At 37.0% G+C, this 17,839-nt stretch overlaps 1 protein-coding gene and 1 long non-coding RNA gene across 4 annotated transcripts in view; one reads left to right on the top strand and one right to left on the bottom strand.

Annotated features, from left to right (window-relative positions):
• LOC125684807 (uncharacterized) overlaps positions 1–9,637 on the top strand; it is a 28,133-nt gene extending 18,496 nt beyond the window's left edge. For both annotated transcript variants that reach the window (XR_007373331.1, XR_007373330.1), the window contains 2 exons: positions 1,367–1,503; positions 9,096–9,637. This is a non-coding gene — a long non-coding RNA (uncharacterized LOC125684807). The remainder of the gene's footprint in view (positions 1–1,366; positions 1,504–9,095) is intronic.
• SIM2 (SIM bHLH transcription factor 2) overlaps positions 1–17,839 on the bottom strand; it is a 61,250-nt gene that overhangs the window by 32,416 nt on the left and 10,995 nt on the right. For both annotated transcript variants that reach the window (XM_048927199.1, XM_048927208.1), the window contains exon 5: positions 12,849–12,957. In XM_048927199.1, the coding sequence (XP_048783156.1) occupies positions 12,849–12,957 (109 nt within the window). The remainder of the gene's footprint in view (positions 1–12,848; positions 12,958–17,839) is intronic.

Below are 17,839 nucleotides of genomic sequence, written 5' to 3'. Positions count from 1 at the left end.
GTGGGACCAGGCCATTCATACTGCTTATGCATGTGTTAGCATGATTTGTGTGCATGGCGTGCTTGTAAATGCAACTGTTCTGTCCATGTCAATCTATTGTTGTTCAGCCCTGTGTATATGTGTCTGTGTGCACCTACTGAGAATAAAACCATCTCCAGATATGATCAAGAGATTGTAAAATCTAAAGGAGCAGTAAAACCAAAACCCTTGCATGAACAGTGTGAATTATACATCATATAAACTGATACATGCCCATGTGAATCTACAGTGCCTTTAAGTGTAGCAGAAGGCAGGTAGCAAAGTGAAGAATTGAAGTAAATTTGTCATTGTAAAGGTGATTGTGATATAAAGACTCCTGATATCCTGCTGGGTACTAACACATCTGTCAGTGTAATGCAAAACTTGAGTTAATCACATCCAGGCTGTACGTGGTGCAATTAAGAAGGCCTACTCTTATGGCAAGAACGTAGACAAATGGGGTACTCCAAGATTTAGAAAGAAAAGAGAGAAGCTGAATATTCAAATAGAAGAAATCAGAGAAGCTTCAAGAAGAATGATTGCTAAGACGTGCTGTCCTGCTACAGGTGTTAATAACAAAAATGTGAAGAGGCAGTAGAAACAAAAATGTGTTTGCAAAGCAGGAAAAATGCCTATAGCATAAATGGCCAGCACCCACTGTGAAAGTACAATGACTGGAGATGTTGGAGGAAGCAGCAGAAACTTCAAATTAATAAAGCAAGAAAAACAATAAACAAACATAATGCTTCAGGCTCAAATAAGATGTGAATGTAACTGAAGAATTTTATCAGTTAAATGGTTTTATTAATGTCAATTGAGTTTTGAAGTACTGCTAAAATGTAAGAGCATAATGTAACCAGACCTAGTAATATATTAATATCAGCTCTGTTTTTTTCATTTATCTTTGTAAGCAAAGCACATATAAAAATAGAAAGAGTCTTAGGCTATCAAGAAGGTAAAAGGGCTGAAATAAAGAGGAAATAAATCAAGTGCTACCAGTTCTTACAGAGTTATATGTTGAGAGAACTGTGGGTTAAGTGTGTATATGCGAAACTTTGAGAGAGACTAAAGAATAGTGAAATGTTATTATTGAACTAGAAAACAAGTAATAGTGAAGAAAAGTAGCCTTCTTAAGTATTAGAGAACACTTATGCTTGCCTAATAATTAAGGTTTAACTTCTGTATTTAATTATTCCAAATGTTAGCTCCATAAAAGCATAGCTATAAGTGATGAAAACACCTTTGTGCTAAGTGTTAAAAACAGTGTGAAGATCTACGTATAAATGTAGAAACTACTTGTATGAACTGAAATGTTAAGCTTTTGTTTTGTTTTTGTTTTGTTTCATAGAAAAGACTAAACCAAAACATTGCAGGAGTCGGATAATGAGAGATGGGAAATAGAATACTATTGATACTAACGAGTAGCCAAAAAAATCTGAAGTAGGCCTTCACATTGAGTTTACACAAAAGAAACAATTAAAAGAGGTAAGTAAGAGGTAAAAATGCATTCAGCATAAAGATGCTTTTCAGCAAAGCTGTACTTTACCATCGCACCTTTGCAACACCTGGAACTGAGTCAAGTCTACGTTCACATAATGTGATAATGGGGATATTTTCAATTGAAGTAAAACAACCTCATATGTAAACTCAGATTTGTCACAGCAGGAGGTATTGTGTATTACACTGCCTTGTTGGCTACAGCTTCCATAAGGAAGCTAGAAACCTGGAAAACTGACAGCAAACTGCAACCAACCTTCACCCTGAAGTACAAGAACCTTTCAAAACTGGAGACTGTCAATGAAATTCACTGCACCTGACCGATATGAGACATTCATGGAATAGTCTCAAAACCAACCACAGTGCTATACTTGATGGTAGATAATATAGCTATGTTACTAATGTCACAAGCTGTGCTGTTGTATACCTGTACGCATACTTTTCCCAATACGGTACTGATACACTTATAAGCCCTTATGGAGATGCTAAGTACCTTAGTATAGCAACGACTGTGGGGAACAGTACATGATTCTTACAAAGCTAATGTCAGAGGAGAAGTCCACAAAGTTTCAAGGTTAAAAATGTGACAGAGTGTGAATTTGTGCATCAGTGTGTAAGGAGAAGGGAGGGGGAGGTATTTGGATTGTTTTCTTCAGAATACAAGGCTGTTCTGCTACTCCTATCTAAGAAGTTTATGCATCTGCTTTGGAATAAGCCAACTGAGTTTTCAAAGGTGTGACATCCACTGCATGGAGAGAGCAAATTTTGCTGCTCTGCATTGAATGATGAATTTCTCTGTTATTGTATCACTTAGTGCCGTTTCTTTCAAATACCTACTATTCCAGAATGTTCACCGCAGATGAGTATCTATTTAATTGCACCTTCTCCAGCCCTTGCTTGTCTATAATTCTGAGACAGCTGTGTATCTCTGCAAAAGGTTTTAATGCAACTTTCCTATATGGATGTAAGTGTTGCAGCTTGGCACTGCTCCTCCTGTCTTTATCCTTAATTTCCATGTCAGTATCTATTTGTCTCTCTTTATCTGAATGTGACTTTTCTTCTCGTAAACAATCTAAAAATAGTTGGGAAATTGATCCTTCTTTTCAGAAGGGAGTTTTTCAAAGTTTGTACATTCTTTTGTTTCAAGCTTTTTCCAGAGACAAGTTTAAAAGTATCTCAGAATCACATACAGCTAAAAAAGAAGACCGCTTCCCCTACTTTTAAATTGCTAAGTATCTTGAAATGTTCTCATGATAGCTTCTTGGAAGGAAGGCCAGGCGTCTTCATACAGTTTTTAACATTTCCCAGAAGTTACTGAAATTCTGTTTATCTACTACAGGAATTACAGATGAAAAGCAGAGCCTTAGGATTCTTTCTAAAAGTTTAGTCTCCCATTTTTAGCATAGTACTTCTCTTGATCCAGTTATGTGAAATGTGATCTCAAGTTTATTTTCTATTCCAGCCATTTCCAATACTTTTTATGGCTTGGATTACTCATAATATCAAATTTCTGCTTGTTTGTTGTTTGTTTTTGTTTTTTTTTTTTTTGCCCTGTATTGATGTTTAACATTTGAAAGTGATTGTCCTCTCCCATCACTAAACAAATTTTTACAGAAATGTGAGTGATTGGTAATACTTGGAAATAAAAACTGATGCATGTAAAACACTGGCTTTTATCAACACAATTATATACTTCTAGCAGATTTCTCTGCCTTTTTTTTTTTTCCCTGTATTTTCTTCTTTGAAAGAGTATAATTGATGTTCATGAGATCCTGACTTCTTTGATATGTCTACTGTCAGATAGTTTAATAGGCACTGAGTTTGAGGTATCATTTATGGGTTTTGTAGGGGAAGCACTGCAAGTCCACGTCCAAGATAACTCAAATTTATCATTCCTTATTTTTCAATTCCATTTCCCTTATCAGATTCAGAGGAATTTTTCTGTTTTACTAATATATGATTATATGTCCTAGTCATCTTTTGGAAGCTTCCTTTTTGATGTGCTGCTACAACTTAGCTGAGTATATTTCATGAGTGTAAATGGCCTAATTCAAGTCCTACAAGCATCTCCTTTGCATTGTTCCTAGGATGCTTTTACATCTCTCATGTTCTAGAAGTTGGGGTCATCTGCATTCAGAAGATGACCAACTCATCTGTATGCTAACGTCTTCACAAGCTGAGGCACAACGACTTGTGAATGAGAACACAGACATTGTCATTTGTCCTCTCCAGCCATACCAAAGATGTATTTCATTCTCACAGCTCTTAACATCATTTCTACAAAGGATGCCATCTCATTTATCCCTTTTCCTTGTCTACTACATCATGCAATACATTTTGACAGTGAGCATAGCTCAAGAATAAAATAACATGTTTATGTTTTACAGATATATACTTCTTAATGTTGTAAACAGCATAAATGTCATGGTGCACAAAATCAGTTTTGCTATTTTGAATAAAGAATTTGTGTGTATGTTCACTTCTCTTGCACAAGACTGTCAAATAAGATTATCCAATCTTTTTTATGAAATTGCAGTTAGTTTTATGGAAGTCAGAACTGTCCCTCCCTAGGGGTGCAACTATGAAAATCCTCTTTGCTTTTACTCCATCTCTCTTCTCTTTTGAAAGGAAGCAGTCACAAAGTTCTGTGGTCTGCATGCTGCTTGTACTGTGAACGGAGAAAAGATTATTATGATTTTTTCCATAGCTTCATCTCTCATGCCTTTATTTTCTGTAAGGTAAAGACTACTGTTTTACATCTTTCCTAAAACTCCTGGATTTAGACATTACCAAAATATGGCATCACTTTGCTATAGAACCACTGTGTAAATTGACGTATATATGCACGTAAACTGCACCATGCTTCACCATGGACTGTTTTAAAAATGTATGCCTTGTCCATCACTATGGAAGATTAAAATACAGCATTAAAAATGAGAGCTTTTGACACAGCTAATGATGTACCACATCAATTTAAGTCTTGATACCTGTTTGCTCTGTAGGGCAGCTTATGTGTGGTGTCAAAGATGTTACAGTATGGGAAAAAGAAGCTATTTGAAATGGCACACCTAAACTGAAGCACACTGTTACCTGCTTCTGCTTTCTCTCCCACAGCTTGTTCAGAGGCACATGCATTCCTTTGGTGTCAAAGCATGAACACGTGATAAGCTGTGCTCCATGTCCCTACTGAATTGTTTTATAGGGTGGAAACATAGATAGCACAAGTTCATGTCTGGATGACACTTTCCTGCCCATCCCCCAAACACTCTGCATATTTTCACTCTTTCAGTTGGTTATTTTCATTTTACCTTCTCTGTATTATAAAGTTGCACATGTTCTGCTCTTATTCTGCAAAGCGTCTGGGTCCCACACAGCAAAATGCTGACTAAAAGAGCATGCAAGCTTCCTGGCTAGCTTCTTTTTTGAGCATAGCAAGGCTACAACTTTTTTGAGAAACAAGAGAGACAAATGCCCCAACATCCAGCCCTTAATTCTGAATGCAGATGGCCCCAACTTCTAGAACATGAGAAATGTAAAAGCATTCTAGGAACAATGCAAAGGAGATGCTTGTAGAATAGATTACACAGTTCTATGGATGTCCTTGAAGCTGGGAATCCAGAACTGACCAACACAACAGGTCAGGGTAAGAAGGAGTCTGCAAATACATTTGGTGAATTCCCCTCAGGCGAGTTCATAGCAGACCTTCAAATAAGCTAGTGGAAAACCAGGAGTGAGACCGACAAGACTGCTGCACACTGACCACCAACTTAATTATCACTGTGCCAGAATGAACAGTACCTAAGTCTGTGAATGCAACTATTCTGTGAAGTGAAATGCTGCATGCAAAGGGATATATGAAAACCACATTTCCTTGTTCTTAACTTGGTATGTGTGGTCAAAACTGAATTCCAAGTAAAAGAGAAAAAATAGATTATTTACTTTCCCTTCTCCCTGTTGCACTGCAACATTATACATACACATGCAGGTTACAGGCTGAAGTGTATATCCTTGAGAATACTCTGTCCTCTTTTTAGTAAATGGGTGACACCAGATGAATGATAAAATATAAACGTCATACTGTAAAAACATAGATTTTATATGCATAGATAGCAAGTTCATATGCAAATACTAAGTTAACAACTGAAGTTTGTGCATGTATAATCAATGGATATCAAGATGCTACAATCACAAAATAAACAAGGGAGTTAGGCAAAGTGGACTATGATAACAAGAGAGAATAAATGAAAGGCTTACCCTTATGGTGGGCTCACCACAAAACACTAGAAGGAGGGATCTCCAGATGAGATCCTTCCCCACTGGTAGCCAGCTCTTAAATAGGTCTAGGAGGGGTGCAGCCAGGCTCCACCCCTTCCTGCAGCACAGCTGAATTGCCTTCACCTGTGCTCCTCTGGCTGACTCGCTGCTTGCCTCAGGTGATCCATCAGAGGTTCAGGCTGTGACTCAGCAGTTCCCATACAGTGGGCTAACTTGGTTTGTTCTGATAATCTTGCTATGGTAGAAAGAAATCTATTCTGTTGTTAACCACGTCTTTGAGTTCCAAGCTTGCAAAACTGCCCGAATTTCCTCCCCGGTTTGACAGTTTCTTCTGTGCTCTAACAGTAACCAGAATCCCATAAGTGCTGCAGAGAATAAATTGTCTCAATTACCATTCCTGTGATCCAAATGCAGCATTTGCTAGCATTTGTCCAAATCTTCCTTTGCTCCTACAAGTGATGATTCCAAATTTTTTTAGAGAAGGAATTCAACAGGGCAGTAGGTAGAAAGGCAAATTCTAATTTTTAGCACTCTGTTCTTCCTATACTTTTTTGACAGCTACCACTGAAAAAAAAGAGGTTTTAAGTGGGATGCCAGCAGTGTGCCCTCTTCTACTTTTGTACATCCAAAATAATACTTTTTTCTAGATTTCACTAGTTTAAAATAACACGAACATTAGCAATAGGATCATTATGTTAAACCATTAGCCTTCAGGAACAGTTTTCCTATAAAATATTTTTAAATGGATCAAAGCAAATAAAAAAAAATCCTACCAAGTTTTGTCTTTTTGCATAGGTGTTACTAGGAAAAAAAAATAAATCTTTAGAACAGTGTGACAAAGTATCTTTCCATATACCATTTTCCATTTATTCCCTTATTTTGGTATCAAGTAAAGTGGGAGTAGGGAAGAAGATGTTCCTTGAGAGGAAAAGTGTGGACCGGTGCTTACTTCTTAGCTGGAGTGAAACAGTGCCCTGAAAGCTGGAGAGCCCGACACAGTGCATTCCATACTCCTTGTGTTGCTTACTGTATGATTATCACAAATCATGTAAGAATTACCCAGCTGCTAGCAGACAAATAGTATGTCTGATAAATACAGTATCCCTCTTTCCTTTTGTCTACTTTTGGGTACGTTAATAAATTGCTTTTGGTACACCATGGCTTGATGCTCAAGTCAGCAATGGTTGGGAAGTTGTAGGTGTTTAAAAGGTTTGAAATCCTTGAAAAAAAACACACACATGAAACCAATAAGAGAGACTAATTCAAATTGGTTAGCTCCAAATACACATAAGGAAAAGCAGTGTCTGATGCCAAGTCCCTCTCAGTATTGCTTGCTTGTCTTGCACAAACTGCAGGGCAAAAATCTCTTCTCTTGCTTGTATTCAGCTGCAGGGATGACAGATTACCAGACATATCCAGATTTCATTACCCTGATATATCATACAAAAATTTCCTGCTTTATTCTTATATATATGGTTCAGGAGGTAAAGCACTTCCCAATAAAATTCTATGTTTTTTTAACTGTAGATAACAGTTCAATCCTCCACATTCAGCCTCTGAAAGTCAGACGCTATTTCAGATACGACAGCACTTATCACCTCAGAACAACATACCTATTAACAATCGCTTCACAGCATTTCCAGCATTGTACAGCCCACCATACTAGCAGTACCAGAATGGTTTGCTGCTGAGCTGTAGCAAATCAAACTTACTAGCCTGACAGAATTTAGTTCCACATAGATGTGAGGTGAGGAAAGAGGCAAACTCCTCACATGCCTCCAAGATGTTCTGAAGCTACTCTTAGTCAGGCAGAAATTGCATGAGCACCACAACCTATTAGGTCTCCTGCACTAAGCAAGGGAAGATAGGCAGCATGCACTGAGTCTAGACAACCTTACAAACATCCAAGATGGGATAACTACTGATAACCTATCATCCCCACAATTTGGAGCACAGCAGTACTGCTCGGTTATTACTTTCTACTCCAGCAGGAAAATCTCATTCAGTGGACCCAGTCTGTCAGTTCCACTACTGGAAGAAACAGAAAAGAGAAGCTTCCAGAACTGTAGGTTCTCCAGGAAAGACAACATACATCAAAACAACTTCTCCATAAACTAAGAAATTAGTTTCCTAGCACTACACTATCGAACAACTCTCAGATTCCTGTTAGCTAAGTACGGCATATCTTAGGATAGGTGTCCAGGAGTCCTGATATGCAACAAATATGAGTGGTACAGGGAGTGCCAGACTGAGGTGTATAGATTCACAGGTACAGAACTAAACTAGGACACAGAAGCATGCTGCAGACTGGAAATATATTAAGCAGTATTTGGAAAGAAGTTAAGGACCAATGAAGTCATCTGAAATGTAAGCACTGCCAGTACACATCATTTGGAAAAGATATCAAATTATTCTTCTCTCCCCTCCCCTTCCCTTCCTTTTTTCCTTTCTTTTCCCATTTCTTTTTTTTTTTCTAATTCACCCCAGTTGAATATAATGGATTTATTTTCTTACAAGTGCAAAACTAGGCTAAAGATTCATGTGAGATGATTCACTGAGGCTTTCCATACATTTAATGTGTATGTGTGAGAGAACATTTTTCCCCAACCCAGCCACTCTCAGAAAGACAGTCCAGCTGTTGGCTTCTTTCACAGCAAGGGATCAGTCCATATTGCTTTACATTTTCAGTGCTTGTCATGCAAGTCAGAAGGTAGCTTAAAGACTTTGTAAGTTAAAGCTGAGATTCTCCAAAGCCTCCATAGATCATGGGGCTTATGGTTTTCATTGAGTCATAGCTTTGAGACTTTAAAGGCCAGAGAGGAGCATTAGATCATAGTTCTAACTTGTACATTGTGGTTGATTACACTTCAGTCACTTACTCCTGTGCTGAGCTCGGTAATTTCTGTTTGCCTAAAATGTATCTTTTATAAAATGCGTATGTCCTTGATCTGAAGACATCAACCATTGCTTCCCTCACTACTTTGTTCCCGTGATTACTTAAACCCCTAGTTATAAATGTATGCATTATTCTAATTTGAGCTTTGGTGGCTTCTGTTCACAGGCATTGATCCTTGATATGTTTGGTTTTTTTTTTTTTTTCCTTTAAGAACAATTATTTACTTCCCAGCACTTTCTTCTCCTGGAAGTACTCATACACCATAATCAAGTCACCTCCCATTTTCCTTTTTGATAAACCAAACAGATGGTGTTCTTTCATCCCTCATTATAAACCTTTCTAGTCCTTGAATCATTTTTGTGGTTCCCTTCTGTACTTTCTCCAATTTGTCTTTTTTTTTTTTTTTTAGGTGGACAACAGAATTGTACAGAAGAATCCAGTGTCCACTTCACATACACCATACGAAGAATGCAGTCAGTCATCCTTTCACCCTCTCTACTCCTGTTCAATACTCCCCTGTTTATATGCATATGGATTTTACAGCACCCTTTCTGCCACAGCATCACTACAGGAGATCACACTGAGCTTCTTGTCCTCTTCTTCTTAGCTGCTTCCTTACAGTTTCTTGGCCCAAAAGCTTTCCTTACCTAAGTTGCCTTATGTCCATAGCACGCTGGACTTATTTGAATAGAGCTGACACAACAGTCAGTTTACTGATTTCCATTTTCCCAGATGTTATTGCATTCAGTATTGCTATGAAGTCCAGCTCCTGCAAGAATGTGATTCTTGAAGAACTTTCCCTTTCTTTTAAAAAAGTGAAAACTTTCTGCTTCAACGCAGTCCTTGCTGGACACAAAAGAAACATTACAAAGTATAAGTTTTATAAAATTGAAAAGATAAAATGTATGAAGCTTTATACTTCCAAAATTAATGTGTTTTTTTTTTTTTATTACAAGGCTGAGGGAATTGTTTGAAAAGTTTAACAAAGGACAATGAAGAAGACTAAAAGCAAATGAAGAAATACAGGGAAGCATCAAAATGTATAAAGACCATAAAACTGGAGGGGAAAAAACAGCTACTCTGGGTTATTTAATATCAGTGTAGGTTCACATCTGTGATTTTATTTCTATCTTAACAGACCTCATCCAGATACAACTATAGAAAGAGCAACTGAACTAAAAATATGCGTACATATCTGAAAATTAGCAGAATACATCCTGAGCAAATCAAGTTACATGGAAATCTGTATTACGAATGGCTGTGACTGCAGTGCCACATTGGTTTTACTCCTGAATAATACATAGTACATTAGAGAGATCTATAACATAGCAAAGCTCATGGCTGGATGATTCAGACACTCTTAAAGAGATCAAAAGAGATAAACTGAATGACCAAAAGAAAAAGAAAAAAACAACCTCTTTAAAAAGTCAGTTTCCCTTTTATTAGAAAAAGCTACTTTCACTCAGCTTTCCTATGTACTAAGTTATTTATAAAACTCTGTATTTTATGTAAATATTTGTATCTCAGTAGATACAAACAGAAGATGTTTCTTTCCTACAGTTACTAAATAGGTTTCAGGAATTTACTGAAAATACACACAAAACCTGCTGTGATTTCTGTGGGCCAAGGCAATTTTTAAGTTATGCCTAGAAATTCAACTTACACACTGCAGAAAAGGGAACAACAGTCAGAAGGAGGACATTTATCAATAATTGTTGGCTAACTGTTCATTTTAGAAAGGTTTAGCTATGGATTCTGCACATTTTTGTATGCCAACCCTATGCCTTGTATGGGAAAGAGACACAGAAAAGTAAGATTTGCATAAAATAATCCCTATAGAAACCAAAACACCGCTTAACTCCTTTATTTGTCTTCCAGGTCTAGAATTCCAAATAAGATGCCAATGTTTTTATGTTTTTGCTACACAAAATTCTATGCAAACAAAACATATGCAAATATATCGCATTTCAAAGTGAATTTTCATTTACCTTAGCTCTACTGAGAACTGAGATCTCGATGCTAATAACATACAGTATTTATGTAGAATGGGGTAGAGCAAGCTACAGAGAATGAGGCACATATCTGGAGCAAATCATCAGCAGAGTTTCAGACTGAAACAGTTGTAAATAAACTGAAATTAGCAGTTTCAACTGTGAGTAAAATGTTTTTCAAACAAAACCACAACAGAACTGAATTACACTTTACAGTGAGAAGAATTTGTTCAAGATGTAATTTGACGGTAAGTAGCTGAAATAAGAGGGACCTGATTGTTTTAATGAAGAAATGCTAACAGACAAAACCAAGCATCTCAAGACATCCACCAAATGTGAGCAATAAACAGGCAATAACTGGCTCTGAATGAACAAAAAGCTTCTGGAACATTGTGAGTGTGCTGTCTCACTTCTGGTAAGCCAGAGTCATAACACTAAACAGAGAACAGGAAGAGCTGAAAACTTGCTTGCAAGTGGCATGGAAATTTACTCAGATCCATTATGCATGATCTTAAATCTGCAAAACTCTCTTCAAATATATACATATAAAACAAAAGCATGAGGCTATTGCAGTTGACAAGAAAGTGGGTATAAAAATAACTTACTACTCGTTCTAGATGCCAACACAGTTGCATTAAAAGTCATGGATTTGAACTAGAGGCATCCCCTCTGCTCATTAGTAAAGTAGGAAACAAGGAAAAAAATGAGCATTTTTTAACATCAAAAGTAATAATTAAACAATCCCTGAGAGAGAAATGAGAAAACTATGAAATGGTGAAGGAACAAGTAGAATCAGAAGAATCCAAGAGTTTGTTTTTGAAGACTAGTACTCTACAGAATGTGCTTATGGAGGAAGAAGAGAAAAGATAGCTGTGATGATTCTGTCATTTACAGCACTCTGAGTACTATGCATGCTCCCAGGCACATTCAACTTTCCTGCAATGAAATGTGCACAGTTCTGCACTGAGGGAATCACAGCAGTCAAAACTGTGGTGAGATCACTAAGTACAAAAACTGCATCTGCAACAAAATTGAAAAAAAACTGCCTGTTCTTGAACAGAATTGTGGTGCAAGGCCAAAGCTCCTCATGCTTTAGGAGTACAGTATTAAGAAGCTCAGAAAAAAAAAAAAAAATACTAGCAAGAAGTGAGTTTCAGTTGATTAAACAATTATGAACTATACATGACAGCACTTTGCACACACTGCAGCCAAATCATTCTAATATTTTATAGCTCAAAGAATTGCCCCATGGGACATCAAAGTTACTGAGGACGAGGGTGTGAAGATGATCATACATTTGTTAATTTTGTACTGGTAACAACAATGAAGTAACAACTTAATACACAAAGGATTATGTTAATATTTATGTGTGGTGTCTGAGCACAGCCAGAGTGGACAGTCTGATCCTGGCGTTCACATAATAAATGTTCTGCTGTCTTCTCTGACACTCTATCCAACTTAGCACCATGCTGTATGGATACGTGTGGGTAAATCATCTGCAGCACTTGAACAGGATGTGTAGACAGGTTTGGTGAATCAGTGACCCAACACCAAGGCAAGAGAACATTATTTCCCTGGAGAGATGACTTTGTAAATGAAAACTTCTAAATGTAAGTAATTTACAAAATCAAATTTTTCTCTTCCTACCATGGAGAGTATCACCTCTGGGTTTTCATCCAAATTCCAACTTTAAAAGTTGCTTTTCTAACACTAAGAATGTCCACCTATTTCCAAGTTGCCTAGCATATTCTTTTTTTCTTTCTTTTTTTTTTTTTTTTTTTTTTTTGTGTGTGTGTGTGTGTGTGTGTGTGTTTTTGTCTCTGAGACCATATACCTGCAGCTTTGCACAGCAAAAGAATTGCAACTTTCCTGAAACGTCAGCACTGGTGAAAAAACAAAAGAGGGGAAATTGCCACTGGACAAAAACTAAATAGCTACTTAAAACTGCATGGACTACACAGCACGGAAAGCATTACTTAATGTAGAATACCTTACTTTCTTTACTGCCACAAGCCAAAATCCTGGGTCACAATTTCAAGTTCATACTCATCCTCCATTTGCACACGTAGCCTCACATCGGATAAATATGAAGTTGTCACAACTCAGCCTAGAATTATTACTTTCCTTTTTAAATTTTCCGATGGTAGTTTGACCACAGATCACACAAGTACCTTGTAAGAGGTGAGGATGAAGAGGCTGGTGAGCAGTAAGAACAGCCGTCATCTCATCGTGGTCGGAAGGATGTATATACTCATAAATGCTATTACCAGTAAGCTCCACCTGTGAAGAGACACGTAACACATGAGGCAGTGCTACCGCCCATCTTTTCTTTCCTATCCCCAAAACATTCTTCAGTGAGCTGTGTATAATGCATCTAGGTAACTACACACCATTTTTTTAAAGCATAAATTGAAGATATCAAAACCACATTCTGAATTTTACCACTTAAACTGAATTAATTCCTTCTTTAGCAGTGACTAATGGTATAGGGCATTTCTGGGAATTTCTGGTGATGATCTGAACATGTAAGAGCTGCTCATGATAAATAAAGTGATAAACTAGAGCAGCTGTAGAAATGCTAGTTGGCTACAAAATTGAATAAAATCTCTAAACTGTATTAATGTCTCTCAGAAAGACAGATATCCAAAAAACAAAACAAAAAAATTTCACAGGTTCCCAGAAGCTATCACCTGCATTCGGGTGGCAACAGAGCCTTCAGAGCCAAACTGTCAGGCTTGCATATTTCTTTTGTATTATTTTTTCCAGTGATCATCCACCACATTCCACGCACAGTAGTACACAGAGCTCAGAACAGTAACCAGCGAATTCAAAAGACAGACTGGACTTCCGAAGATTTTCACAGGCACTGGCTTGAGCCTTTGCTGCCTTAAGTAAACATGCACAGAAAATAGACTAGGAGTTCTTAAATATTTGTATTCCCTCTCCTTGCTCGTACTTTGCTTGAACAGGAATGTATTTCTGTCTTTCACACTGTTGTACCCATAATAACTGTTGCACAAAAAAAATGAGCGGCATGTGCCGTACGTCCTTTTTGCTAACTCTGTTTGCCACGTATAAAACTCACCAACAAAAGTCTCCAGATAGATGCAGTAATTGATTTAAGGAGTGAACCAATACTTTGAGCCTGTGTTTTAAATTAGTGTCAGGCTGCCCAATTGTTCACTGTGGCCTGATGTGCCTTGGGCCCCCAAGATCAGAGACAGCTGAGAGGTGAAGTAATTTAGCCTATTCTTCTGAGCCAATCCTACTGATTTGCTAAGATGTGTGAGTTGCTTTTTTCTTTGGAATAAATGAAGTTGTCTACCCCACAAAGCAATCTTTTTCCGAAAATGTTTCTCATAGTTCCATTTTCTGCATTATTCATGGAATGTCTCTTCCCAAGACTATGCAAACTAATCTTTTTTTCTAGCCATCTATTCCCCACTTCTCTCCAACAACCCCTCCCTGCAAAAGCAAAAACACCAACACTGACCTTATATTCTAACCAGAGCAATATTGCACTGATTAAGAGGAAAAAGAGAGAGAGAAAGGAAGAGAAAAAAAAAAAAAAAAAAGAAAAGAAGGAGAGAAGAGATGGAAAAAGAGACAGGAAAATAAATAGAAAGAAGGGGCAGGATGAAGGGAGGAACGGATAAAGAAAGAAGGGGAAGAAAGAGGTCTTCATACCTTTTGATATGAAGACTTTCTTACAAATACAGCACTAAACAACCTGACTGACAAAATCAACTGCTGCAATCCAGAAGACCTTATGCCATCTCTGCTATTACTATGAGTGTAATCATATCCACACTGGCATGTATCTACTCTCTTAGAGGTATAACACATGGATATCTCTTGATTTTCTGAAAGTAACTACCTACTCCAAAAGACCACTCTCAGAAGCACACATTTGTTCACAGGATCCACAGGACTGGGCCTAAAGTCACATTTCTCTCAACAGTGTAATTTGCATCACAGGGCTTATGCTTAAAATTCAAAAACTAAAGCACTTTGTTAAACTAATGACTAGTATTTCTCATTATGCACACAGGAGTATTTTCTGCTCTGATACAGGTATTTGCAAGCCCAGCAAAGTCAGCAGGGGGTGAACACAGAATGCTGAAACCAAAATTCATTGTAAAAATACTAGTGGAAACATAAAGCCGTCAGCAAAGAGACGGGGTGTAAGTAAGAGTCAAATAACCAAAATATGTATACATAATCTTGAAACTGACCACAGTCTCCTGCTACACATAGTATGTGCATACTATTTTAAAGCCTACAATGAAACACTGAAAACTGGGGAAAAAAAGTATATGGTTCAATTCATAAACCTTCTAAAATCCCATGCCTCGGGCTTATTGAACCAACTTCCTTGACGCAGCTTTTTAATATCTGTAAATACCTGCTTACTACCAAATATTGCTGTTTCCTACTAAGAGCTTTTTTATGTGTAACTCAGCTGCACATTTTTTTCCTGCCAAGGAACGATACATAATAAACACAGAGGACTAAGTAGATGGATTCTAGAGCAAATAATTACATATTTTGCCTTTCATATACTGATTTGATGAAAGTAAAATAAACTCCTAGAGAAGTTCAGATATTTGTGGTTAAATATTTCAAGATTTTCAAAAGTCAAAGATAAGCTCAGCTCCCTCGTGGGCCCTGAAAATGGCTGGAATAAGGTCCAGACTTTCAAAATGATTTCCTAAGAGGGTTTTATTCTCCATTCTGTGTCCTTGGACTGCAAAGGGAAGATGCATTTGGGGAATCGGAATCTATTTGTTATCCATGTAAATAAAAAAGAGGCAAGAAATTGACTATCTCAGCTAGAACAAGTCAGTTCAACGATGGTCTGAGGCCAATTGAAATTAGATGAAATTAGAGATCCTAACTATTCATATTTACAGTATTTATTGTTAGAGTTGAGTGGAAAAGCTGATTAAAATCCAAACCCACAGCACTGTTTCTGATTCCCTGACACTGCAAGCAGAATGAGTGAATCTTCATGTTGTTTTTACATTTTTGAACTCTCTTAATTATGTTGGCCAGTGAAGGGTTACTCAGAAGCTCCAAGTTCCTTCTGCTTAAGTTAAACTCAAGATCTACTAGAAGATAAAGGCTGCTGTAGTAGGTATCCAAGAATATCCTGCATAATGTTTTTAAATAGCCTTCTTGCTTAGTTTAAATATATATTTTAAAACAAATTGCACTTTAACTGGAAATTGATGTGTGGAGTAGTTAATTGTCAAATTATTTAATAAAAAGGTCTTTCTATACAAACTCTAGGAGATTTTCTACAATCATCATCACTCTAGTCTCAGCTTGTATTGGCTGGAACTCTATGAGAGCACTTGTTGAAAATATAGAGTGGGATTATGACTTGGTGAGGGAGACCTGCAGAATTCGCTCCAACAGACCAATCTCATTCTTGTTGCTGTTGGTGGCAAAACTCCCAATGATTTCCAGTGAAGTAGGAACAAGAACTCATTTAGAGCCCAGAGAAGAGTACAGAAATATCCCAGTATTAGTGCATTAATATCCTAGTATTTAGGAACAGCCTAGATTTAGTCCTAGTATTGCTTATAATTGTCTCTTGAAAAACAGAGCATTGAGCAATATATTAGATTAGAGGGTAAAACAACATCAGAAAAGTCAGCAAAAATCACTGTCTATATAATTATCCTTTGGATTTATAAATGAAAAGCTGTGTGCTGTTAAACTGCTGGAGTACTCAGTGATTTGATTCTAAAGCATGTCCTTAGGTATCATAACTCTCTGTCCTCTCTGATCTATAGTTTTCTGACGAATTCAAGGATAGAGCCCATTAATTTACTGGGCTAAAGTGAAATATTTGAGATTTTGAGTATTAAATTGAATTCAAAAAACATGTCTGAATCCTCTAGCTTTCCTTGGCAGCTCTTGCAGGAAGGGTTTATAGAGAGATGTGTGAAACACAGGGGGAACACGGTATGTGCAGAGGACCATAAGATCATAAGGGCTAGAGATAATTAAAGCCTTCATGATGCTTTCAGTCCCTTCTCCTTGAGTGTGGCAAAGTTGATCCACCGATCTACTCAACATGCAGGTCTTTAATTTCACCAGATGACTGGATAATATTGAGACCTCCTAGATTTAATGAACTGATATTCCACTAAACAAACGAACAAACAAACAAACAAACAAAGTCTGGACAAAACCTAAATCAGTTAGCACTTATCAAACAGACTATACTCCAGCAAGAGCAGATGGTAACATTCATTCCTTTGGAACAATTGTACTGATTCAATCCTATTTAAGTAGTCAGCAACGTTGTGGACCTTTTCTACATGTTAGCTTCTAATAAGGCTGCTGATTCAGAAAAGAAAATGAGGCCATTTGGAAGAAAGTCTATTCTAAAACAAAGTACTATATGAAGTAATTTGAATGTGTATTAAATGATATGAAACAACAGATACTATATTGTAATAGGCTCAATTGAAAAACTGCTTGAAATATGAATGTTCCCTGGATGCATTTTTAAAGTTGGCAGAAAAAATGTATCCATGCAAAACACTGATCTTCAAAATTACTTTTTGTAAGGGAGATTAGAAAAACAGTGATCACAGTTCCCTTTGTATTTAGAAATGGGGTTTATGAGATGAAATATTTGCTTTTTCTATCCATCTTTTGAGTTCTGTTTTTTTTCTTCTCATAGCTACTAATTCCAATTCCACTATTGTAAACACATCTAGAGAACTTTACCATTTTTCAAACAAAAATATTTATTACTACCAAGATAAAGTATTCATACTCATCCCCTTCTTTGTTCCCCGAATACCTTGCCTGTAACAGAACATCTTTCCCTCTCTCATTTTCATCTCCTTCTTCTTCTTCTCTCTACTATTAATTTTTCACTTAATTTTATTTTAAACTAAGAAGTGTTCCAGCTGCAACCAGTTCTGAAGAAACAGTTCTGTTTCTTGGAAATCTCATCCGGGGCCCAGTGAAATTAATTAGGAATTTTTCTATTGGACTTCAGCAAGCTTTAGGTCAGGTGCTACCAATGAAACTGTGTAACACATTTATACACAAATGTATGGAAACTTGCGCTCCTCAATAAATTCAGGCTGTTTGCCCTTGCATCTAACCCAAGAAGGCAAAAAATTAGAAATATCCT

Source organism: Lagopus muta, chromosome 1 (genome assembly GCF_023343835.1).
Source record: "Lagopus muta isolate bLagMut1 chromosome 1, bLagMut1 primary, whole genome shotgun sequence".
Lineage (NCBI taxonomy): Eukaryota > Metazoa > Chordata > Aves > Galliformes > Phasianidae > Lagopus > Lagopus muta.
This window is presented reverse-complemented; position numbering and strand designations above follow the sequence as displayed.